Raw genomic sequence first — 25,721 nt, forward strand, 5'->3', positions numbered from 1 at the left:
TATCATGTGACAGCAATGTGACGCAGCAAGTTTGACATCTGTGCTCTAAGGGATTTCAATATTGAAAACATTCCAGAGATCAGGTGTCACTGCTGAGAAGTCCTGTCTACAAGCAACTACAAAATTAGATTTGTCAGTCATGACACATGCAACAGGATCTTTTTTGATGAGTATAATTATCAGATTTGTAATGAGAAATGTAATGCTGTACATGTAATGCTATTGGATTCCAATAACAAAGGTTACCCCAGGAACCCTTCCATACTATAAATAGAGTGAAAACTCCTATAAATAAGAGCTCTTCTATTCTGTAGAATAGAAAAGCCCCTAAATTCTCATATTATCAGGAAATACCTCAGTGTACCTCAGATGCTCTCCATCTCAAAAATCAGCTAAATGTAGTGAAGAATGTCAACAAAGTGTTGTAGCCTCTACGCGGCCTGTGAAGTTGGTGGCTGATTTGGACAGCGAGGAGGCTGGTGTGGTGCTGCGTCAGCAGCCTGTGCAGCTGGCACTCGAGTCTGACAATGAGTCTGGAGAAGATGTGGTGCCAGAGGTGGGAATTAGCCATGGCCTTCAGAACCTCCAGAAGCTCCCTTAAGTGAAGAGGATGAAGAGGAGGAGCCTCTTCTCAATGCACGAGCGCGCAGAGCTGCCAAAAGGCAGAAGTGGCTCCTCAGGAGGAGGTGTCCTCGAGAGTAAGGCTTGGGGCTAATTGGCCACTCCCTTAGCCTATTTAAGGAGGAACGCCGACTGAAGCAATTTGCAGGGAACAACTTAGTTCATATACCTTCGTGCCTTGATCTTAGTTCTTTGCAAATTGCTTCTGGGCTTTCTGCCAACCATAGTAATATTAAGATTATTTATTCTTTGGATTCTTGCAGACTGTTAAGAAAATTAATTAACAGCCTTTGTTTGAAGAAAAAACTGATTTTATTTTAGTAAACTAAGGTTTGTACAGACTTTGTGTGTGTGCTGCGTTCTTTGGGGTCCGTAACTGGGGCAGAACACAAAGTCAGTTGAATCGAGTCCCCTTTTGTATGTTTTCATTATGGTGATGGGTCACTGGTTTATATTCTATATTTCATATTTACATTTCCTGTATGACCCGACATTATGTTTGTGTGGAAGGTGTTGGTGTACGTTGTGCGCCACCCACATGGTTGATTTGTGCAGCCTTATAAATTCAGCAATAAATCAATAGAGTAAAACAGGGCACAAAGAGGAGAGGTTGTGTTTTTTTTTTTTTTTTTTTTTTTTTTTGAGCTCCTCATTTTGCCTACATATAAGTGCATTTTATGCTTTATGCTTTAAGTTCACATATGTGCATCCAGGAAAATATTCAGAGGAAGGAAAGCAATTGACAATCACTTTCCTGAAACAGAAGTGTGGGATGGCACAGAAGCAGAACCATTGTCCAATGGGAGGTTGTGGCAGCTTGCAATGACTTTTTTGAAAAAAATGTGTTTAAATTCAAGCATGACTTTTGGAAGAATAGATAATGATATGTCAGACAAGGGCTGGGTTAGCTGACCTATAATGTTCCATCCAATTTGATTGTTCTCCAGTAGTTCTGTATTCTACTTAGTTGTTGGCATTCTCTTATTTTAGAGTCCAATTAAAATGCTGAAAAGCATAACAGACATTGGCAGAAGGGATTACCTTTACACAGGTACAAATATATATATATATATATATATATATATATATATATATATATATATATATATATATATATATGCATCATCTCATTCTCTAGGTGCTTTCTTTTGTCTGACCTTTGCAGGACAGGGACATTTATAATAGGAACAGAATATGATTGATAATTAATGTTTTATGGATGACAGAAATAGTGACATTAGACTGATTTTAGAACTATGTTTTATTAATGAGAATTAAAATCATTTCTGTCGCAAGAAGCCCATATAGGAATGAGGATTAAAAAATGGAATGGGAAAAAAAAAACCCACACTAATTAGCTCAAGTTGTTTTTCAATATGGCTCTGCTTAGGTATCTAGGAAAAGGATAAGGAGATAAGATCTGGCGTTAATTCTATGTGATCTGGGTTTCTGCCTCCCCCTCTTTTCTGAATGGCTATAGTATTCTCTAGAAATGCTTGAAACCTAATGTTTTGCCCAAAACCTAGATTTTGTTTGGTAGTCTGCAGGAAGATTGGGTTAAGACTGTTATGTGGAATGGAGCATTTTGGGATGTTCACTTAGGCTGTGAAAGTAGCAAGGAAAACTTTAGGTTGTTGCCTTTGAGTAAGTGATTATTTTGTGAGTGGCCATATTAATCATGATGGCATCTTTATGACAATGCTGACAATGTGCTTTCAAAATTCTAAGTGAGATGTTTCTATCATTTCACTGTTCTCTAGCTGCTCACTTCTAGGATGTGGGTACAGAGCCTGGATAGCTCTGCAGACTAAGCACTGTAATTTAACACCAGCCGTCTGCAATTAAAGTAAGTTCGAATCTTGCCAGGGTCAAGGTTGACTCAGCCTTCCATCCTTTCTAAGGTAGGTAAATTGAGGACCCAGTTTGTGGGGGCAATAAGCTGACTTTGTATAAAATATACAAAAAGTATGAAGGCTATTGCTTAACGCAGTGTAAGCCGCCCTGAGTCTCCGGAGAAGGGCGGCATATAAATCAAATAATTAAAAAAAAAATCACTCCTCATATGACCTGCTTGTTTTGAGTCCATTGATATGGGTATTGTTTTGAGGTTCGTGGAAAATCCTTGGTCAAGTCAACCATCTAAAGAGACACATTATTTACTTAGCTTTCCCTAGCTCCCTTAACAATTTCTGTTACAGTTTTCAGAAAGTTAGCTGCTTTAGACTTTTCCAGCAAGAGAAGTAAAGAGTCCCAATACACCTTAAAACTAATCAAAATATTATTGCACAAGCTTCTGCAGATAATAGTCCTGTTCATCAGATGCCCAGGATATAATCCAGAAAAAGAAATATTTTATATAAACAATAATGTTTAGTGGGAGGGAAGCTGAGAGCAGGGAGGAAAGGGTTAAACAAGATGAGAAAATTGGTGAGAATTGCTCATAGTGACTTTTAATACAGCAGTAGTTAGGTGTGATTCTGACATTCTTGCTTTGAAGACCTGGTTAACATATGTAGTATAATTAGGAACTTTGGTCTTTGTTTAATGCATGAAAATTGTGTTAAATCTTCTAATGAATTGTAACTGGGTAGTATCAGACTTCACATTTTCTGTTCTCTATAACTGCCACCTCAGTTCTCTGCTTGTAGTGTAAGTATAACATAGCAAAAGGCAACTTCCAAAAATCAGTGGAGAAGGGGAGATCAGTTTCACTGAACACTTTGTCTCTAACCTCAAGGTCACTCTCCTTGAGGAAAGAAATTACAAAATCCAAATTACTTCTGAAGCAATTGAAGTAGAATATGCTAATTTTAATATCACTTCTTCTAGCCTTCCCTGTCTCTTGTTGTATTGTTAGAATTAGTATACAGAGCTGTGTGGCTAAGCCATTCTATCTTTTTAAAGGCACAGTATTTGTGCTAAAACAGGGGTGTCAAACTTGATTTCATTGAGGGCCACATCAGGGTTGTGTGTGACCAGGGGTGGGCATGGCCAACTCGATGTCATTTGTATCGGGGGCACCTCTGGTGGCCAAATGTTAAGGTAGGACTTCCCTCATACCCTCCCTCACTCTCATTATAATCTCCTTCCTTCCTTCCTTCCTTCCTTCCTTCCTTCCTTCCTTCCTTCCTTCCTTCCTTCTTTTCATTCCCTCTTCCTTCTTCTTTCTTCTTCCTTCCTCTCTTTCCTTATTTTTCCTTCCTTGCTCTCCTCCCATCTTTCCTTCTTTTTCTTTGTGTTTCCTCTTCCCCTTTCTCCTTTCCTGTCCCTTCTCACATGCTCAAATTCAAAAGGGAAAATATTTCTTTTTTTGGTTTGCTTTTAGCTTGTTTTGATAGCCCTCTGCCAGCAAAAATGGAGCTCTGGGGGGACCACACACACATTCTGAGCTCCGTTTTCACTGGCAGAGGTATCGCGGGCTGGTCCTTTGATGTTTCCAGGCTGGTCCTGTGGGCCAGTTCTAAGCATCCCGCAGACTGCATCTGGCCTGTAGGCTTTGACTTTGACATCCCTGTGCTAAAAGAAGGGGTACAGTGTGGCCAGGGATTCTGAAGAAATATTCATTGTTTTGAAATAGATTTTTGTCCACTTCATTAAAGCAGGGAATATAACCTAATTTTTATGTACCACAATCTCTGATTAAAATATGTAATTAATGATAGCTGGTAAACAATGGGAAAAACATAGAAATAAGTGATCTTATTACCAATTTTAGTGCAAAAAGCCTTGCGCATATGCACAAACATACTCCCAGGTATTGCTATATCTATGCTTAAAGGACAACTGCATATTTTAGCTGCAAACCACAATGCTGTGCCAATTACAAAGCAGAGGTGAGGAAGTATATGTGCCTGTTAATGTGGTTAAATGTCAGGAAGGTAATTACAGAAGGTGACATTTATGGGACTATGCTGGACATCATTATTCTTTTGTGATTATTGCATTTTCCAACCTGTTGCTTAGCATGGAATAGATATTTTACAAACAGCAATCTGGACATGGAAAAAAAAAATCCCCCCCCCCAAAAAAGGTGGGGGGGATATCACAACAACTCTATTAGCCAAAAAGTAATTTGTGTTCATCTTTCTTGACCTTTCTGTCATCTGTAGATAATTATTGCAAAGCCCTGAATATCTGTTTCACTAATGCTATTTACTAGATAAAAAAGATCTTGGAACTGAATCTTGGAAAAGGTAACATGAGTAAGTTCATCCAATTTGTGGCAAATTTTATTGCTATTTTAATTGCCTAGTAAATTGTTTTCAGCACACAAAATAATTGCATAAAAGGGATGCGAACATCAAATATGCTTTTTTCGCCCCCCCACCAACTTACATGCAAACTGAAGCTTTGCTTTCCTGCTCAGAATCGTTCCAAATGAATTTGTGACCAAACACTGGTATGTTCCAATATCCTGTTTCTTATGTGGATTATTGATTGCCAAGCTGCCTCCAACCAGCCTGTAGTGATAACTCATGCTAAGATCAATATCTGTGCCATTTTGCTTCCACCTTTGAGGGGGAAAAAAATCAAATTATACTTATAATTTACAGAGGCTATTCAGGTTTCATTTTTATGTAGTTGCTGTAACATACCTGCAACAATGAAAAGCACAGTTAAAATATTAGAATATTGTATCGTATTTCACAGCAGACTAATTTTTATATCCATCTTGTAAATTTCACTGTAAATTTTATGGTCTGAAAAACTTTCTTTTGAATAGTGCATTCTATGCAAACAGCTAAATGTCTTCAAAAAATAATAACAACTTATTCTTGTCATCCAATCTATATATTTAAACAGCAGAATGCCACTGCATTCTTTTCTTTTATACTATAAAAGTACCTGGAAATACTCTATATTTTACAGCCCATGCTACTAATATAATAAATTTGCTTGTAATAAAGATTTCAGAGATCTAACTCAGAACAAAATATACTTCAAAAGGCAGGAAGGAAGCAAGAAAGGGATGTTTATATCATTTGAGATTGATAATATAATAATAACACTGTTATTTTAAAACATGATCTGTCTCCCTTTGCCTGTAAGAAAGAAAATGAATCATGTCTGCAACGTATCACAACTATTTACAAATATCAAAATAAATTATGTTCCATACATAACAATATTTTCTACAAGAATAATAATAATAATACTTTAGGTAGGTTAGCCATTTCTTTTCATGAAAAAATATGTTACCTAAAATCAAGTCTACTGTATTTGGGCAACAACATTCCACACAAGCACTGATTAGAAATTATTAAACTTGGTTGTATTTTGTACATCAAATTTTGTTACCATCCAGATATGATACCCTTTCTTAAGAACTCTGTAGATATAGAACTGAAGACTCTAGTCCCAAACTCAAAGTTAGATTTGCCTTGGCCTTCTGGTTGAATTCTTTTCATAGAACGACAATCCAAAAGTTTTAGATAAACAACTCTTTTCTTGTGGGGAAGAGGGGGTTGAAAATGAATATTAGCATTTGCATTAGTCATAGAAAATTGTCAGAAAGAGCCAATTGTATGATAAATATGGCAATGACAACAAACAATCTAAATTAGTACAAAAATATAGCTAATCATATTTTTCATAGGAGTAATAATAACACACTAGCTATCTGTTGTAGAGAAAAAACAAGTTATCTAAAAATAACTGTCTCTGTATCCACATTCCATACAATCACTCAATAGAAATAAATAATTAAAATAGTCTATATCTTCTGTTTCTTCAGATTTTTGTTCTGTTCAGTTTAAGCAGAGTTTAAACATGTTGAGACCCAATGACAATGTTGACTTTAATTACATAAATTCATACTTCAGTTTTTTTTTCTTTTTGAAAATAGCAGTTAAACTTTGAGGGAGTAAAGAAAGCGATTGGCAATTTGGGTTTAGATCAATTTATTTCCTTTGGGCATTTCAGTTGTTGTAAGAGGAAATTAGTTTTCCTAAATCTGCCAAATGGCAGTATAGGTTAAGCAGAATGTATAGTGGCTGTGCTGTGAATTATCTTTATTTTCTTGGAGTGCCCTTATTCTATACAAGTGTCTTAAATCCAAGGTAGCATTAGTGAAAACAAGTAATGTTTATAGAGGATAATTTGCATGCCCTGTTTCCAAAACTTGATTGTCAAATATAGTTTGACACTTGGAAAATATTACGTATAAATCTAACTCCATCAGGGTGTTATTGCTTATTGTATTTGTTTTTGGGTGTGGGATAGGAGTTGTGGAAATTTTGTCTACCATTACCATAAGGCAAGATGCCATAAGATAAAGCTTTTTTGCTTTGCTTGAATTCCTCCTTGTATCTCAAGTCTACCACTGGAGAAATGATTTTAGTAGGAGTTGTAATGGAGATGTACTGTATTTGGTACTCCTGTTTTTGTGAGAAGCAGATGAAGAAGAGACTTCACTGAGAGAACCATCTATTTCCTCCCTTTGAATGTGAAACATATTTAATATACATTATATGGGTTGAAAATTTATTTTGTGATTTATATTCTGACAAGATCTTTCCAATGGAAATGGAAACAAAACCAGAGTAAATTTAAATTAGATTACCTTGTCAATTTGTCAGACTACATATGAAGTTTAATTGGTATAAAATATCTGACCTGACTCCCCTGAAAAATAAATAATTAAATAATCAGTAATGCTTAATGTGAAGGACTTTTTTTTTAACAATAAAAGCATTTGTATAGATATCTATGCATGAAAAAGTAATTCAGAGGCTGAATGGAATTTCAGAAAGGCTTAGCTAAAGGCCTTTTAGATAAATACATATTTTCCCCCCCAAAATGAATGAAACTGAATGGATTAATTGAACAACATCAATTTAATTCTATAAACAGTTGCTTATAGTTCAGAAACATTTCTTAGACCAGTCTTTCAGAGGTTTTTGTCTTTATGCAGTCATATGATATCAGGCAGGGTCTTGCTAGCTGGCTATTGCTGTTCATTTTAACTCTTCGATTCTTATGTTCTTTATCTAATTTCAGATTTTTATCAGGTCTAGTGGACCTGTTGGGTATTCTGTATCATTTCATAACTCAATTCTCTGGATTTCATTTTATTTTTCCCTCACCATCCATTTAAATCTATATACAATATAAGTCCTCTGGTTCCAAAATTTTCTAATGCTGGAAACACTGGTAGTTAATTTGCCAGCTCACTTTAATTTCTGAATCAATCACTGAAATAACTGCTGTCATCATTACATGGTTCCCAATTAAACCCTATAATTGTTTCTCAACACAGATGCAAAGTTGTTGGCTTACTTGCAGCAAATGAATTTTTCACAGTGTCCCATAATCATTCTAATCACACAGTGTGATTATTATTAAACTGTGCATATAGATAAGGAACTCAGCTCCTGGTTATGGTCTTCTCTTAATTAATATGTTTCAATCAATGAAGGAAAGCTATTAATGGATGCATATGATTGCCAGGTGAGTCTTTAATCAGATCATGCATACCCTGATGAATTACTTAAAATTCATCAAGAAACAAAAACTTGGAAATTATTTGAAAAAACATGTACAGAGTAATTATTTTAGAATGGCTTTAAAATGCAAGTATAAAATTGTTCTAGTATTTGTGCAAAACATGAAGGTCAAAGAATGTGTGAACATTCAATATATGTCATGGAGACAGCCACTTTTACTGATTCTACTTCATAAATCTTCTCCAATAAACAAGTTCCTCAGAGACATGGAGGGTTCTAGTTGCATTTCAGCTAAAATGACTAGAATTCCCCTTAATGACTCTGAGGTAGTACATGATGATCAAGAATTGAAGGGATGAGCATTGGTCCATGAGCCTATAACAGTCTACTAGGAATATTCTTATCCAATTGGTCTTGTGGGTTGGCTTTCCCATTTAGGGACATGGTTTTAAAGAGTGGAATTTTGGCCCCGTTCAGATTGGATAGGCTTCTTTTCATAGCTCAGATTAAGCCTGCAGATCAGAGACTCCCCAGTGCTACTCTATGTCATTTCATTATCATTCCAAATAGAGAATGTACTCCAAATTGAGTGAGTACAACATTAGATCAAGAAGACAAAATCTATCCGCTTTGGCATATCTGGTCTTGAGCAATTGGATGAAGCTGGAGAAAACCCAGTACAAACACTGCTAAGAGAACAAAATATTTAAAACTGATACTGTCGTAGCTACATTCCATAGCAATAAATGTATCATTTTAGTAATACTGTATCCTTAATTTCAAGGGTAAAAAGTTCTACCAAAACTTTCAAGTTCAAGTCCGTCTGTCCTTCCTTCCTTCCTTCCTTCCTTCCTTCCTTCCTTCCTTCCTTCCTTCCTTCCTTCCTTCCTTCCATAATAGATCTCAATCTCAAGGAACTTTTATTATAAAATTTGATATAGGGAAAACAATGTTGAGGGATAGGTGTAATGACCAAACTTTTGACCATTTCTTAAATAGAATAGATAAGGAGTGTCAAACATGCAGCATCCCATTTTTGTCATGTGACGTATTGCAACTTTTCCCCCCCTTCGCTAAACCGGGGTGGGCATGGCCAGCATATGATGCATCTGGCCCCTCAAGTTTGACAGATAATTTTAATTAAATATATTTTTAATCAAAGCTATTTAACAAGTGTGGCTCCAGTCCTGTGGATATGAATTCAGTAGTAACATTTTGTGGATAATTAGGATCATGTGCTAGAACTAGCATGGCAAGAGAAGTTAATTCCCTTATAGCAACATTAAGTTCTTAAAATCTTAACTACTTCAGCTGAAATACTTCAAATCGCTCTGATCAGAAATACACAACTTCTTAAACTCAGCAGCTGGCTAGTGGTGACAAATCAATCAATCAATCGTAAGTGTACTGAGAAAACTTTGTTCTTAGTGATGGATGAACTCCCTTCAACAAAATGCAGATTTTGCTTGACACAGCAAGATATTTTCCTTAAAGTCATAAAATAATTTGAGCAGTACTTTCCAAATCTAGAAACTTAGTCCCAGAGTTCATCAAGAACCAAATGGGATCTCAGCTATTGCCCTGACACATCATTTTGCCATTATAACTGATTATTTGGTTGGAAGGGAAAGACAAGAATTGAAAATTGACTTGAGTTGAAGGAGGGATTGAAATCCAAGATGGGCCTTCCCCCAAATTTAACTGGAAACTGACTTTTATATTTTCAAACCAGGGTAAATTAAACACCATCACAGTATATTTTTTCTCAGTCTTTGTTTTATCACTTCAATGACTTTAAAAAATTATAAAAACCTAATTAATAACAAAATATGGGGCATTTTTTATTGGTGAGTGGATACTGGAACATATATGTCCTTGTATATTTTGGTTTACTTTAAATTGGAGGAGAGAATAGATCCTCTTGAAGCCAAGCCACCATTTTCCTTTTCTAAAAATTGCCTTTTCACAGAGGACTTTTTGTACGTGATACTAAAGTAGCACAACAATCAACAGTTTTATCCTGATGGTGGTATTCTAAATAACATAAATAATAATTATTTTATAGAGCTTCATCTAGTTAAATGGATGGAAGCAATGGATGGAAATTAATCAAGGAGAGAAGCAACCTAGATCTAAGGAGACATTTCCTGACACTTAGAACAATTGATCAGTAGAACGACTTGTCTCCAGAAGTTGTGGGTGCTCCAACATTGGAGGTTTTTAAGAGGAGATTGGACAACTATTTGTCTGAAATGGTATAGGGTTTCCTGTCTCTGAGCAGAGGGATTGGATTAGAAGACCTCCAAAATCCCTTCTAAGTCTATCATTCTATTCTATTCTAAATCCAATTATTTCTACACAGTCTTAAGGATTTGGATGTTTGTGAGGAAATATCCATAATGGTGTGATTTTTTGTTGTCTCAGATTTTCTGTATGTTATATAAACAATGGAGCAGTATCAATTTACATTTTCAGAATAATATAAGTTTTAAAAACATAACATCACTAGCTGGAACTGACAGCATTCTAATTTAGTGTCAGTAAAACATATAAAAAGACATTAAATAAGTGTTTTCTGTTAAAATCAGAAAATAAAATAGCTGTGCTATCTATTCTAGTAACTAACAAGCAAGCAAAGTTTGTGTCACCTTAAAAATAAATAAATAAATAAATAAATAAATAAATAAATAAATAAATAAACAAACAAATAAATATACCTGTGTTTCTTTATTCTACATTCTCATCTGCCTCTTATGCAATATGTCTGTTTTTTATATTTCTTATTGTAAATACTCATGTTTGGGATAAACCCCCAGGTTATCATGCCATGCGATACCATACCATACCATACCATACCATACCATACCATACCATACCATACCATACCATACCATACCATACCATACCATACCACACCCGTACCCGTACCCGTACCCATACCCATACCCATACCCATACCCATACCCATTTTATTTTAACTGCTTGCTATTCATTTGAAAATTATGAAGTTTTGTCATTAGACTCAATAACAGTCAAATAATAACATATATAGAAGATAACTTACCGATACTGTAGCAAGGGAGAACCTTTTGCTGTACAATTCAAAAGCACTTCTGATTTTTCTGAATTCTCTGAATGTATGACATCAGATGGCTCTTGAATAAAAACAGGACCATGATGAATTTGTTCATCTATGATACAAAACATATTAAACAGATTTAAAACATAATACTTCACTTAAAATTCAGAATGTATCTGGTTTTGTACCTTCCAACCAGACCTTAGATATCTTTTCTATACTGATAGTTTCTTGCAAAGTATTCTATTTTAATGAGTTCTACATGAAGAAACTAAACAGTTTTGAGATACCTAAATTTTTTTCTCTATTCAAAAGCAGCTAATATGGCATTCATCATTAACAAAGCTCTATGTAATAACAATAACAATACCCCAAAGTGGAAAGTATCCTTTCCTTCCTTCCTTGAGGGGCTTTTAACCCATAACCACAGACCTGCAGTCATAGTGGCCGCAACAGTTTTTCAAAATGTTTGGAACACCTCTATTTTTAGAAATGGACCATTCTGGTTGTGAATAGCTATTGTTTTCCCATCAATAAGAGTGTATGCAGCATCGCACTTACGTAAGTTATTTGGTGTTTTCTGTAGCGGCGTTTGAATTTGAATTGCAGTCATTTTGACCGCAGATCTTTGTTAACATATATATTTTTTATAACGTCGGGGCCACGTTTTCCACCAAAAAGGGTACGATTTGGTGACCCAAACTTCGAAGAAACTGTTTTAACATGATATGAAGAAGCAGAGAGTGATCTGAGTGAAGTGGAATCAGATTGCCACAAAAATTTTGTAATGGACAATGAGGGACCTGCCACCGCCACCGATTATGACATCAGCAATGATGAAGCTCCTGATAAAATTGATGACCAGGTACAATTTATGTCCTGCAATAATTTATATGGCAAGAACAAATTCAAATGATCTTCTGCACCTTTTGGAAGCAATAGATCCAGAACCACTAGTCACAATATTGTGCAATTACCTGGACTACGGCCAGTAGCTAGAGCGGTCATTATGACCTCATGTCTGTAATAGCATAGCCAAAATAGTACATCTATGGTTAAGGGTTAACTTAACCAGCCATGTGTCAAGATATCCATCCAGTGTGAGCTTAAATACAATTTAAATATACAATGTTTATGTGCCCTTAATGTTCACCTATCACCTTGCTGCTTTATTGTCAAGGCTGTAAAAACATAAGGTACTCTGTGCCTTTCATTTATTTCAAAATCTTATGAGGTGAATTTGCTTTCAGTTTTTCCCACATAGTCTGCAGGCAATTTCCTCTTCCCATACAAGTGCAAACATTTCATGCCTGATTAATAATAACAACTCATTTCTTGAAGATTTGTGTGGGGTTTATTTACATAATAAAGGTAAGGAAATGCACTTGCTTTTAGCCTTGATTCAGAACTGTAGGATGCTTGTTGCCTTTATGTTGCCTATATCTGACTAGTGTAGAATGATCCTTCAAGAAATTATTGTAAACCATAGTAAGTGGATTACCATAACAAAACAAACTGAATAGGACTAGACAGATATAATAGTGAAGATTGCTGTGACCAAAAAAATCCATGTTACTAAAGTGTCACGTTTCTTTCTTCTATATGTCTTTAACTGAGGCCATTTACTTCCAACAGCATCTATAGCACTCTATAGGACAACAGTGTAAATCAGCTTTAAGGGCAATCCAATTTAAGAGTGTACAGTTATTAAATAATAAAATATTATATATGGATTTTATTTATTTACTGTGGGGTCCTTGGTGCTCTCTGAGCTTCATGGTTTTTTTGCAGACATTCCATTACTCAACTAGGTAACATCATCAGTGTATTTACTTACTTACTTACTTATTTACTTAACGTACTTATTTAGACATTTATATGGCTGCCCACCTAACACACAGATGATTCTGAGTCACTTACATTGAGTACAGTGTACTCAGATCTACAGCAATCTGACAATGCATTGTCTCTGCTCCTTCCTTCACCAGTATTGGCTGTTCACCATTTCTTGAATGCAAAAAGAGATATTATTCTCTACTCCATCTATCTCCCACTCTTTCCCTCTCTTTGCCTCTCTCTACCTCCCTCTCGGTCTCTCTTCAGTGTTTGGCATGGCTCCTCCCCTCCAGTGAATATATAAAGCCATTTCATTATGGCCTCCTTTTCTTAGCTGGTTGGCAGCTTCCTTTTTTATTTCTTCCAGTTCATCCTGCAATGGTTATGAAGACCAGAGTGTTTAATATCACCTGGCTTCCATTTTGTCCCTGCCTCTTAGAGATGCACACCTTACATTTATCATTACTTCTCCTATTGGTTTTCTTTTTGATTTGTGTCCTCACAGGGTGAATAATGCTCTAAATTTTTTAACCATGTTTTGCCCACTGCAAATGACTTCCTTTTGTCCTTCTTCATCTCCTTTTCCAATGTTTTTTTAAAAAAATATTTGAGGAACAACTCAGACATGTTAAAACAAAGTTACAAACCTTCAGTGAATGCTGCTTTGCTTCTACAAAGCTGAAGCATCATGCTGAAAATTGATTAGCAGCTAAATCTGAGAATTAAATGGAAGGCTGGTATATGGAAAAAACTGCAGGCCAGGACCTGTGTGTGGCCCATAACTACACTTTTCAAAGTCTCTGATATTCCCACATCAATGAGATTCAAATTTCCAGATGCCTTTGGATATGTTTATGAAATTAGCTGGCAATAAAAAAAAATGTATTTCTTAAAGTGGGATTAATTGTTCCTTTTGGGGTTATTTTAACAGGCCAAATCTTCATCCTTGAATTAAATGATGAAGTACCATGAAGCTCATTTTAAGCAAGCAATAACGTAGAATGCTTTGAAATGTGTTTGAATATTAGTAACTCGGGTTGGTTGCTAGGCTGTTGGTTTGAGCTCCAAGTGTGGCAATTTGGTTGCAAACGGTTTGTCACCATTTGAGGAGACATCATCAGTGCATTTTGAATTGTGCTACTCTGTTAGAACACAGATTGTTAAATACATTTATTTAAAGACCTGTATTCTGACAGATGAGCATAATTCTTCGGTCTTTGTAGATATTTTAATTTTTCCCAAATAAGTGCTTTAGATAATATTTTGTATGTCTTTTGAAAATTATACATAACTAAATAATTAAATAAATAAACAATAAAATAAAATAAAATAATAAAAGTTGTCCAACAAGCAGATGATATCAGGAGTGTGACCTTTCTTCTTTTTTCCCTCAACAAGCACAGAAATGGAATCAATGAATTGCAATTAATTTGGCATTCATGTAACTTAGATGGCTTGTTTGGTCTGAAACAAAGGAAAACAATCAGTAGCCAAAGGTGCCTGGAGATCCTAATTCCCCTTTGCCAGCCTCATTGTTCTCCAAAAATCCCATCACCACAGACATCCCCAGTGGGCAGAAGTTGAGCACAATTGGCTTGGAAAAATATGGCTGTACTGTCCAATCTAAAGCCAGTTAATGAGATCATTCTGAGATGTTGTAGCTAATATACAAAGCCAGCTTGGCAATTCAAACATCTCTTCCAAAGCTCAGTTAGTCTTTATCCAGAAGTACTTACTCAGCATGATTCCAAGACTGGTTTGAATGCATTTTTTCTCTTTTTATCAGAGGTGCCCAACTGGAGGATCCAGAGGCTATACAGTGTGTAGATCCTGACAGATTTCAGTCTAAAAGATTTTTTGGGAAAAATGCCAAACTGTGATTTCTACTTTGTTTTTTCTTTTTTCCTGAGAAATTCTCTGAGGATGGGCTGCAACGCAAGTCCAAAACCTGGAAAAAATCAAGCTCTGATCTCTCTCTCTCTCTCTTTTTTTTTTTTTGCAAAAAGTTTTTTTTTTTTCCAAACACACAGATTACATCTTTTCAGAACAGAGCTTTGATCCGGTCATCAATTTGTTCAATTTTTTGTCATCTTTAACAAAATTTTATATATTCTATTTTGCCATAACACTTATTTCTTAATCTTAAATCACATATTTCAACTAATACCATCTTAGAAAAAGTTTACTCATATTTACTTAATATAATTACCCTTCTATTAACCCACCTTAAATCTTAATTCAATTAATATCTCATAATACATTTCACAATTCTTCCCCTAAATCCTCACTGTTAACAATAAGTTCAAACATGTTTATATTTCAAAATTATTTCCATTTCTAAAACTTCCTTACATTTATTTATTACTTCACGTAATGCTCATTAAATCTTTATTCCATTATTACTTTATCAAATTTAAATCTTATCTCTAATCTTAAAAATATAGCAATTTAACATTTAAACATAGTTCTTAATTCAAATAGTGCTATTTAATACAGTTTCCCAATTATTTCCCTAAATTCTATCTATTTAACCATACCATTTATATAAACACCAATTAAGTAGTTTTTGTTTGTAAATCATAATCATATATTGTTTCAATTTTCTTTTCTTTTTTACTTAAGTGAAAAATATTCAAATTATTACCATTGTTGTACGTATTTAAACAATATCCCAATTATTATAGTTATCAATTTTCTCAAATGATACCATTCAACATCTTAATGAAAATTGATTCATTATGTCCATTGATATATTTTCTTTTTACATAATCTAATTTAACTTTTTCTTTTATCATTCCACTGTTAATCCCAGTGTAATCATCTTTATTCCACTGTTAATCCCAGTATAATCATAGTAATAATCTTTATTTTTTCACTGTTAATTCCAGTATAATCTCTATAAACATTTAAACAGTATCCCAATTATTATAGCTATCAATTTCCTCAAATAATATCATCCAACATCTTAATAAAAGTTACTTCATCATATCCATTAATATATTTTCTTTTAACATAGTCTATTTCTCATATGTTTTAACTTCAATCCATATTTCATTTCTAAGTATCTGTAACATATTTCTTCTCACTTATATTGATCTCAATATAGTTTTATAAATCCAAGTCCTGGACTTTTTTTATTTTCCTTAATATTCACTGTTAATCCCAGTATAATCATCATTGTATTATTGTTAATCTCAGTATAATCTCTAGAGACCTCCTTTTTATTATTACTATTCTCATGTTCAGTTACTTATTCATATTTAATCACATTGTCTTTATCTTCTTTATTTTCCACCTCTATGTCTTATTCCTCCATCTTCATTTTCTTGTCCATTTGTGTATGCTCCATTTCAGCTTCTATATCCTCAAATTTTGTCCTCTGTGCAACATTATAATTATTTCTCTTATTTCCATTGTCCAAGTCAAACAGATCAATTTGTTCCTTCTTTAATTCCTGCGCCATTTTTCTTTTTAAATTAATATTATTCCAGTTATAAGAGTTCCGTTGTGTTCCCTTCTTTTTATTATTTTTTTTCTCCAAAAGTCAAACCGCTTGTAGACAAGAAAATCCTCCCCCACAAGTTCTCAGGGATGTTATCTGTGAAGTCCACAATTTTCCAAAACAAAAACCAAGTTGCAATATTCCTATTTACTCCAGATGGTGTCTCTGCAATCCACAATTTCCGGTTGTTTAAAAAGTATCCATTTTGTTTCAATTACATAACAATCTTATTTAGCTTCTCTTTTTCTTTTAGGTTTAAAAGTACCAAATCATATTTAAAGTCCAGTCCAAATTTAAATAATTCTTCTCATTTCTTTTTTTCCCCTTTCCCCCCCTTTTATTTGTACATCACTTCTTTTTTAAAGCTTATTATCCATTCTCTTTGGGTTTTTGTTTTTTTTTGAAATTTAAAAAGAGAGAAGAAAAAAAAAAGGATCTCTTTATTTCTTCCCAATCCTTTGACCATTCTCAAATTGTTTAAGGTTTCCAAATAGTTTGTTTAAAAATCAATTTTCTGTTGGGTATTCGTCTCTTTAAAGTTACGTTTCAAAATCTTCTTTGCCCCCACTCTCCTTAGCCACTATTTATCATTAGGGGTCTTATAATTAAAATATGTTTCTCTTGTTATTTCATGCCAAGGTTGGCTGTCACTCACCTGGCTTCAAAAAAACTCCGTTCCATTCCTCTTCTCTCTCCAGCTCTATACTTAGTCCGGTTGTCCCAGCTTCATGGCAGCCGCCATGGCTGCCATCCCCCGCCACCGAGTCACAGAGAGTTCCCTCTGACCTTTGAGGAACTTGCCTGTTCCTCTTGGTCATTCGAGGTGCCTCTCTTTCTTCCCCATCCCTGCAGGATGGTTCTGGTCCGCAGACCCATCGGCAGCGGTTCGGCAGCTGGGGTTTTCGCGGAGTTCATCAGAGCTCGCTAATTCCCTGAGTGTCTCACTCTGACGCCAAACTGGGTCAGATCCTTGTGACTGACCCAGATTGGATCCTACACATTATCCTGGGACATGTATATTTGCCTTCATTTCTATTTTCTATTATATTTTCTATTATAATAAAGTTTAAAACTGGACAAAAACTTTGGAAGTCCCTGGGGTTGGACCTAAGGGGTCTATACAATAGAATACACCTCTATTCAAAGCAAACAAAAAGCAGCCCTCAAAAGGGTTGAATGCTGACTCATGGATGAAGGAATGGAAAATGGAAGAGACAAAAATTAATGGTTCACTTTCTGAATATAAAATATGGCCCTTGTTACTGCAGCTTCCCCCTTTTTTGTCTATTCACTAGGTTAGTAGTTTTCTGTAGGAAGCTAGAGTAGGAAGATATTTATAGTTTCAAACTGAGAAAAATAGCAGAAAATGCATTTGCTTTCTCTCATTTTTCTTTGCAAATGTTACATCCAAGGATAATTTATACAATGGAACAGTTTACAATTGGCAATAGTTACATGGTGAAAATTAAGAAGATGCCATTTGGCTAGATACTGTTGACATCAATTGAGTTGCTTCGGAATGCTATTATATTACATTATAAGAGTTTGATCTGTCATCCAATATGTGAAATTTGCTCAGTTCTACTATTGACTGTCCCCTCACCAAAGAACACAAAGAAGAGGAAATGATTTAGTTGTATATCTGATTCAACCATCTATAAGAAAGGTGGGCTGTTCTGAAATTACAAGCTATAACTACATTTCCTGCATGGTTCTTTTGTATTGTTGTGCAAGATGCATGAAAGATCAATTATTTTCTTTTGTGCAGGTGATTTGTTTTATACCATGAACTTGGCCATGTCCTTCAAACATCAAAATATTGTGTGGAAGCAAATATCTAATAACAGAGACAAATATCTACTACAAAGTTAGAAGGATGTGTCTTTATGATATATAGTAATCTTGACATGCATGCTATTCAATGAAATTTCATTAGTCTTGTGTTCCTGGGCAAGACAAATAAATAATAATAGACCTTTTTTCCAATCTACTGCACAAGCATTCTGTCACTGTGATTTGAGTTATAAGTGAATTCTAGATATAGTGGAAGATACTATTTGCTGCCTTATATTGTCACAGCATTCACCTGCCATTATTACCAAGCTGACTGAAGGTCCCATTTGATGATTTACAATGGAAGAGGAGATAATAACTATATCACTTAATATCCTGTCAATCAAATAAATCCAACACTTTTACTACTATTACTTTTACTTATTAAAACACTGCACAGCTTATCTTTGAAAGCAGTGATAATTAAAAAAAAAGCCTAATAAATTAAGGTTTCCATATCCTCATAAAGAATGGGTTTAGTATCTCCAGAACTCAAATGATTGTGAAAGAAAGAAAGAAAGAAAGAGGGAAAGCGAGAGAGAGAAAGAAAGAAAGAAAGAAAGAAAGAAAGAAAGAAAGAAAGAAAGAAAGAAAGAGGGAGGGAGGGAGGGAAAGAGAGAGAGAGAAAGAAAGGAAGGGAGGGAGGGATGGGGAGAGAGAAAGAGAGAGAGAGAGAGAGAGAGAGAGAGAAAGAAAGAAAGAAAGAAAGAAAGAAAGAAAGAAAGAAAGAAAGAAAGCAAGCCATGTTTTGTCTGCACCGTGGCTTCCTAATATGTATATACGTTTCTCATGAGGATAATGAGATATTCTGGGATTCCCATTTTTTGAGTATGTTCCACAGCTTGTTGTAATCAACATAATCAAAGGGGAAAAGGAAAGGGAAAAGAAAGGAGGAAAGAAAAAAGACACTATACTGTCTTTCTACAAACACTGTACCTTGCTACATATTGATGGTCTAAAATAATGTCCTGTTTGTAAATAATAAACTAAATTACTCTGTGTCTGCTGGATCAAATCTGAAAACCCACCTACCTAGGGATATGAAAAGTGTGTAGAAATATGGCAACTTGTTCCAAGAAACAGGATTTTACCCAATTGCAAATTTCTGTGTCAAGTTCTCTTCATCTTATCTATTAATGGAATGTAAATATTTTTGGAAACCATTGTTTTTTATTATGTGAATGAGTTACATACAGTAACATCTTTAGTTCTCTTTTACACTATGCTGGAAGCAGCTGTCTATTTTTCTATTTTAGGATATGTAAACTTAATGGCTTTGTTTTAGAAAAAGCCATAGTCAACAACCATGTTTTGATTCAGTTTGTTCTCACTAACTGTAGGTTAAACAATCCATTTCTTGTACAGAAATACTACCTGTTTAAATAAGGAATCGGAAGTTTCTTATTTTCTTTTCACTGAGATGAACACAGAAGAGAATCAATTGGACAGCATCTGACGTTCAACATTTTTAAGTCTTTGAATCTATTGTTGTCCATTACATATAATTTGGATTCTTTGTTCTGATGCCATTGTATTATGTTTTTCTACACAGATTAGTAGCGGCCAATTATTTGGAGTAGGAAACAAATTTTCTACATGTTGCAGATGAAGAAAAATTGACGAGGTTGTTGCAATCAGGGTAAATAAATGGGCTGGACTGTGCATAACTGCCATTGATGATATGCATTATCTTTTAAAGGGCTCAACAATCCTGCATTGTGTACACAATTGGGAACTAAATTCAAGTAGTTTGATTTAATTGTAATCCACTTTTTTTGCTAGCAAAATTTCTCATACTAAAATGAATTTGCTTCACTTCACTTTACTATCATTCAGCTCCAGAATGTGTTTGGCTGCCAAACACTAAAAATAGACAACAATAAAAATAAAACCTTATATGTTTAGATAATCACAGTTCCTATAATATAACACGAACAACCGGGATTCCACAATAGGCTTCCATAGGCTTGAGAGAACAGCGACATTTTTAAAGACTTTTTTTAAAAAAAAATATTTTTTATATGCCGCCCTTCTCCGGAGACTCAGGGCGGCTTACAATGCGTTAAGCAATAGCCTTCATACTTTTGTATATTTTATACAAAGTCAGCTTATTGCCCCCACAAACCGGGTCCTCATTTTACCCACCTTAGAAAGGATGGAAGGCTGAGTCAACCTTGAGCCTGGTGAGAATTGAACTTGCAGTAATTGCAGGCAGCTGGATGTTAAATGCTGCCTTAGTAGGAGGCATTAGCTTCCTACGCCACTTAGGCTCACTTGCTGAACATCATCAATTTGGAAGTCAAATGGATCTTGGAGGTGGCATGGCACCTTAGAGGGCAGGTGCCATGCTGGAGAAGGCACACTTCTTGGGTGTTTTTGATTGAAGGGATATAAAGTGCACTAATTTTGCCTGTTTAGTGGATGGGAAGAAACCATGGAGACATGTGGCTCCTAATCTGCCCACATATTTCCATGGTTTCTTTCTGTCCACTAAGAATTCTTCTCCTTCCAACAATGGCCTTTTCAATTAGACATACTACTTAAAATGAAATATAAAATTGTCCTGGGTTAATTATGAATGTATTTAGAAAGATTGAATTATTATGACAAGATGCCTGCCCCCGTGCCAGTTCAATAGATAATGCCAGGACTGACTTGGAATTATCAGTAATCTTAATGTTTGGGAAAGTTCAATATGACATTATTTGGAAGCAATTATTTTTATAACATGATGTATGACTGTTCAAGAGAAATCTTCAAAATACTCAAGGATACATTAAGACAGTAAGTTGCTGATTGCTTGCAGATAATTGACAACTGGCTGTGAGAAACTTGAAATATAAATCACTCCAAGCAATTAGGGCAATGTGAAACTAAGCAAGATTAAAGGGAAGAGTATATTTTCACCATCTATAATTGGAAAGAAGTGCAAGTGATATTAATTTAAAACGTAGCACAAGACCCTTAAGATTAATAGAGAAGTATGTTCTATGAATATTTATTTGTATAATAAGATGCTTCTTATGATTCTATTGATATAAGATATGGACTTTTGTCTGAAAAATAATTTTCAAAAATAATTGTTCAAGCAATGAGAATCTTTTTGGGTGCCTAAAAAGAGAAATACGCTCATGAAGCAACTGCAAACTTGTTAAAATGATTTTTCACCCAATAACTACACGGTCTCACAAAGCTTAACCATAAATGTTACCAGATCAACTAAGTTAAAAAAAGAAATGAACAAGAGGACAGGGAATAAAGTTTAGAGAATGCAAAGGACAACATCTGAGCAGAAAGCAGTCATTCAATCATCACTCAGACAAATGGATCGAGAAAAAACAAAGAAGGTAAAGAACATGGAGAGTATACAGAGAAAAGAGGAGGTTTTTTTCTTTTTGTTTTTTAAAAAACACCTATGGAAACAACAAAAGACTTCTACGACCTCAGTCATAATTCATCCATACTGGTGAATTTGTGTTTCTATTTCTGAAAGAGTTCTGGTTCTTATTCTGTATATTTGTGTAGTCTTTTTTGTTTGATTTTGTTTATTTCCGAGGCATTATTATTTCCTCATCCCATTCCTCATCCCATCCCTCTATAACTGTCTGGTTTGGCTCTGCAACCCAACAAGACAGACACAGACTTCAGAGAATAATTATTACTGCTGAAAAAAAAATTGGTACCAACCTGCCTTCCATTGAGGACCTGTATGAGTCAAAAAGAGGGCTGTGAAAATATTTACAGACCCCTCACATCCTGGACATAAACTGTTTCAACTCCTACCCTCAAAACGACGCTATAGAGCACTGCACACCAGAACAATTAGACACAAGAACAGTTTTTTCCCGAACGCCATCACCCTGCTAAACAAATAATTCCCTCAACACTGTCAAACTATTTACTAAGTCTACACTACTTCTCATTGTTCCTGTCACCCATCTCCTCCCACTTATGACTGCATGACTGTAACTTTGTTGCTTGTATCCTTACAATTTATATTGATATTGTTTCCTGATTGCTTATTTGTACCCTATGACTATCATTAAGTGTTGTACCTTATGATTCTTGATGAACATAACTTTTATTTTATGTACACTGAGAGCATATGTACCAAAGACAAATTCCTTGTGTGTCCAATCACACTTGGCCAATAAAAAATTCTATTCTATTCTATTCTATTCTATTCTATTCTATTCTATTCTATTCTATTCTATTCTATTCTATTCTATTTATAGAAATATACTCTTTTTGTCTCTGTTCTGTCTCACTCACACTTGCTCCTTGGATCTCTTTGGATCTCAAGAGAGCAATGCAGTTAATAAGAGCTGCATGTACTTCTTCAGGCAGTGCATAACTAATAGCACTTTGAAGCATCTCAAAGGGATATTGCACTTCAACAAAATTTCAGGTGATGCATTTGGACAAGGACTCCATTTCTAAGAGGAGAACTTTGCATTGCTTTGCTCAAGAAATTGCTTCTATGCAGTCTTTTCATATGAGGCAACATCAACCCCATTTTGGTGTTCCTGAAACATCATTGAAAGCAAAGACAGAATCCTCCTGCTTTGAATTACAGATAACTTCTAAAACCAATATATATAATTCTGTTGCTTAGAGAACTTTGCATAGAAGTCTAAGGCTTCTAAAAGCTCATCTAAAGCTTTTTAATCATTGCCTCCTAATTTAATGTGAAAGTGAAATAAGGTCTAGATGTAGGTATTATCAGAAACTGATTTTTAAGAACCATGACAGGAAGAGTGGCTTGCAAATAGTATGCCTTTGGTTTGGTTTTGGCTTGGAGAACTACATTTTAACTCTCATTTTGAGAAAAATTAACTTGACAGTCAAAACTGTTGGAGAAATATATGAAAGCAAATATTCTTTTTAGTGAAGAAACAGTGGCTGTACACTTTATCCTCACACAGAGACTGACATATTAATTCTACATACTTCTCAAGATGGAACGAGTTGGGAGAGGATGAAAACTTTTAATCACTTATAGGGAAAAAACAGGATTTGTCTAATTTATGGTCTACTAATGGGATAGCTGTGATTCCAGGATACAAATTGATAGATTATTGAGGAAATATAGAGCAAAAATATATATAATTGCCTGATTTACAGAAAGGAAACATCATTTCATATTGCCCATGGAGAATTCAAAATAATTATCCCATTTGGGCTATTTCCTGCTTTCACACTCGAATATTAAAAAGTATATATTCTCAAGCATCATAAGCCTATGGACAACATTGATGTTCAAATGAATAAATGAATAAACTCAGGAAGACAGAGGGAGAGAATGCTATTAGTCTGGCTGGGTAACTTTGGACCAGCCATTCTGTCTCAGCCACCAATATCAAGTTCAGGTAACAAGCTAGTTGGTCAGTTCTTGTCACAATCAATCAAACATTGACTTAAGTTATCATCAGTTTAGTCAGATCATCAGATTTGTGAATCCCAGAGATTATTATAAGGGGTTCAAAAACATTACCATGCCTTGGATCTACTAGGTTTATTCTAGGACAATGGTGTCAAGGTCAATTTCATTGAGGGCCACATCAGGGTTGTGTTTGACCTTGGGGAGCCGGGGGGGGCAGTGGGGGCATGGCCAAATTGATGTCATTCATTTCAGAGGGTGCCTATGGTTCTGTCAGTGAAAATGGGTTCCAGACCTCTGTTTTCGACTAGGATGGCCTACTGCAACCCTCTGCCAGCAAAAATGGATTTCAAAAGGGCCCTCACGAGCTCCATTTTTGGCTGGGATGGCCTCCTGCAACCCTCTGCCAGTGAAAACGGAGCTTATGAGGGCTGCATGCAGCCCTTGTGAACTCCATTTTTGCTGGCAGAGGCACCATGGGTCAGTCCTTCACTGTGTCCAGGGTGGCCCCATGGGCCAGATCTAAGCACCCAATGGACCGAATCTGGCCTGCGGGCCTTGAGTTTGACACCCCTAGGAGGATAAATTAGGAGAAAGTAATCAAATTATCAAAGGAAAAAGGGCTAGATCTAATTCTGGAAATAGAAGTGAAGATCATATTTAAAAAGTAACATTTCTAGATAAAATCATGAAGCATAAAATCAATCTTGAGACATTTCTGAACCAAACTGAGATCTATAGGCTCAAAACAAGATATCAGATAAGAAGCAAATTAATGAAGCATCACCAAGAAAAGAACCAAAACTATTTGGAGTAAATGGAATTTTTCTTGAGATATGGTGCTCAAGGCACAAGTCTGATCCACTGAAAATATAGTAGCAGCATTATTTTCTTTGATTTGGAACTTATATTTCTTACTGATGAAGTCTAAAAATGCATCTGTCTTTTTAGTAGTCAGATCACACTGCTAATTTATATTCATCTTGTGATTAGCTGCCGCTCCAAAATCCTTTTCATGTGCATGATTGCCAAGCCATGTATTCCCCAACCTATATTTGATTTATTTGTTCCTAAGGAAAGAACTTTGAATTTTTCTCTCTTAAATGTCATTCTTCTATTTTCAGTCCCTTTCTCCAAACTATCAAGATCAGAGTGTTAGGCATCTCACTAAACTTTATGTTATATGCAAATGCGATCGGGATTCCCTCCAGCTATTCAGCCAAGCAACTAATGAAAATCTTGAAAGGTATTGGTCCCACGATCAAACCTTTTGGCCATGTACCAATATATATTCTACTATATTTTATATTTATTTGCTTAGTAGAGGAGTAAGAATAGTTTTATTAATTTTATTAATTGAGATAAGTCACAAACATATGTGGACAGTGACATTTTATTCCTGCTGTTTCCATCAAAGTCTGAGCCAGTGTCCAATTGAAACTAAAATCAAGACTGTGAATCATGTTTTTGGGGTGATGTCTAGGCAAACACAAGATATCAATAATATATGTGTACAGACAACTATCAGAAATCAAGCTTTTTTGTAGCAGTAAGTAAAATAAAATACAGGTGTAATATTCCAAAAATCAAGGCTATGTTGCCTATGCAAGTAGTTACAAACACATTCAAATGGTAAGCAAATATTAACTTAGAAGTAGTTCTAAGTACTAACCCAGAAAGAGGTTAAATTCGGAAGCCATAAATTTGCATTATCCTGGAAGTAAACGTCCTATGAATTATGCACAGGACAAAAAAGGATGATTCAAATAATCAGACATTTGACAGAGCTGAAGAAGCTTCTTGGCTGAGAAGCGAAACATCTTCAAAGAAAAAGCAGAAAGTCCAGTTATCTCTTGAAAAAGCACCTTTGGGCCAAATGTTTGATAATGAACTTTAATACTTAATGTGAATTTCACTGTTGAAAGTTAAAAAAAACTTTGGGGAAATATTCACAGTACATCTAAAGTACTTTGCCATCCAAATAAACTATCTCTGGGAGGATTCTATTGGATATATGTTTTTACA

General features: G+C 35.1%; 1 protein-coding gene across 11 annotated transcripts in view; it reads right to left on the reverse strand.

The window, feature by feature from the left end:
* CNTN6 (contactin 6) overlaps positions 1-25,721 on the reverse strand; it is a 229,013-nt gene that overhangs the window by 135,207 nt on the left and 68,085 nt on the right. For all 11 annotated transcript variants that reach the window (XR_004595209.3, XM_034440535.3, XM_034440534.3 and 8 more), the window contains exons 3-4: positions 11,131-11,257; positions 4,957-5,132 (exon numbers count right to left, since the gene is read on the reverse strand). Coding sequence is in view for 10 of the 11 variants with exons in the window: in XM_034440535.3 (XP_034296426.2) it covers positions 4,957-5,132; positions 11,131-11,257 (303 nt within the window). In the remaining variant the exon portion in view is untranslated. The remainder of the gene's footprint in view (positions 1-4,956; positions 5,133-11,130; positions 11,258-25,721) is intronic.

This window comes from Pantherophis guttatus, chromosome 2 (assembly GCF_059756535.1).
Source record: "Pantherophis guttatus breed Tessera chromosome 2, ASM5975653v1, whole genome shotgun sequence".
In the NCBI taxonomy this organism is placed as follows: Eukaryota; Metazoa; Chordata; class Lepidosauria; order Squamata; family Colubridae; genus Pantherophis; species Pantherophis guttatus.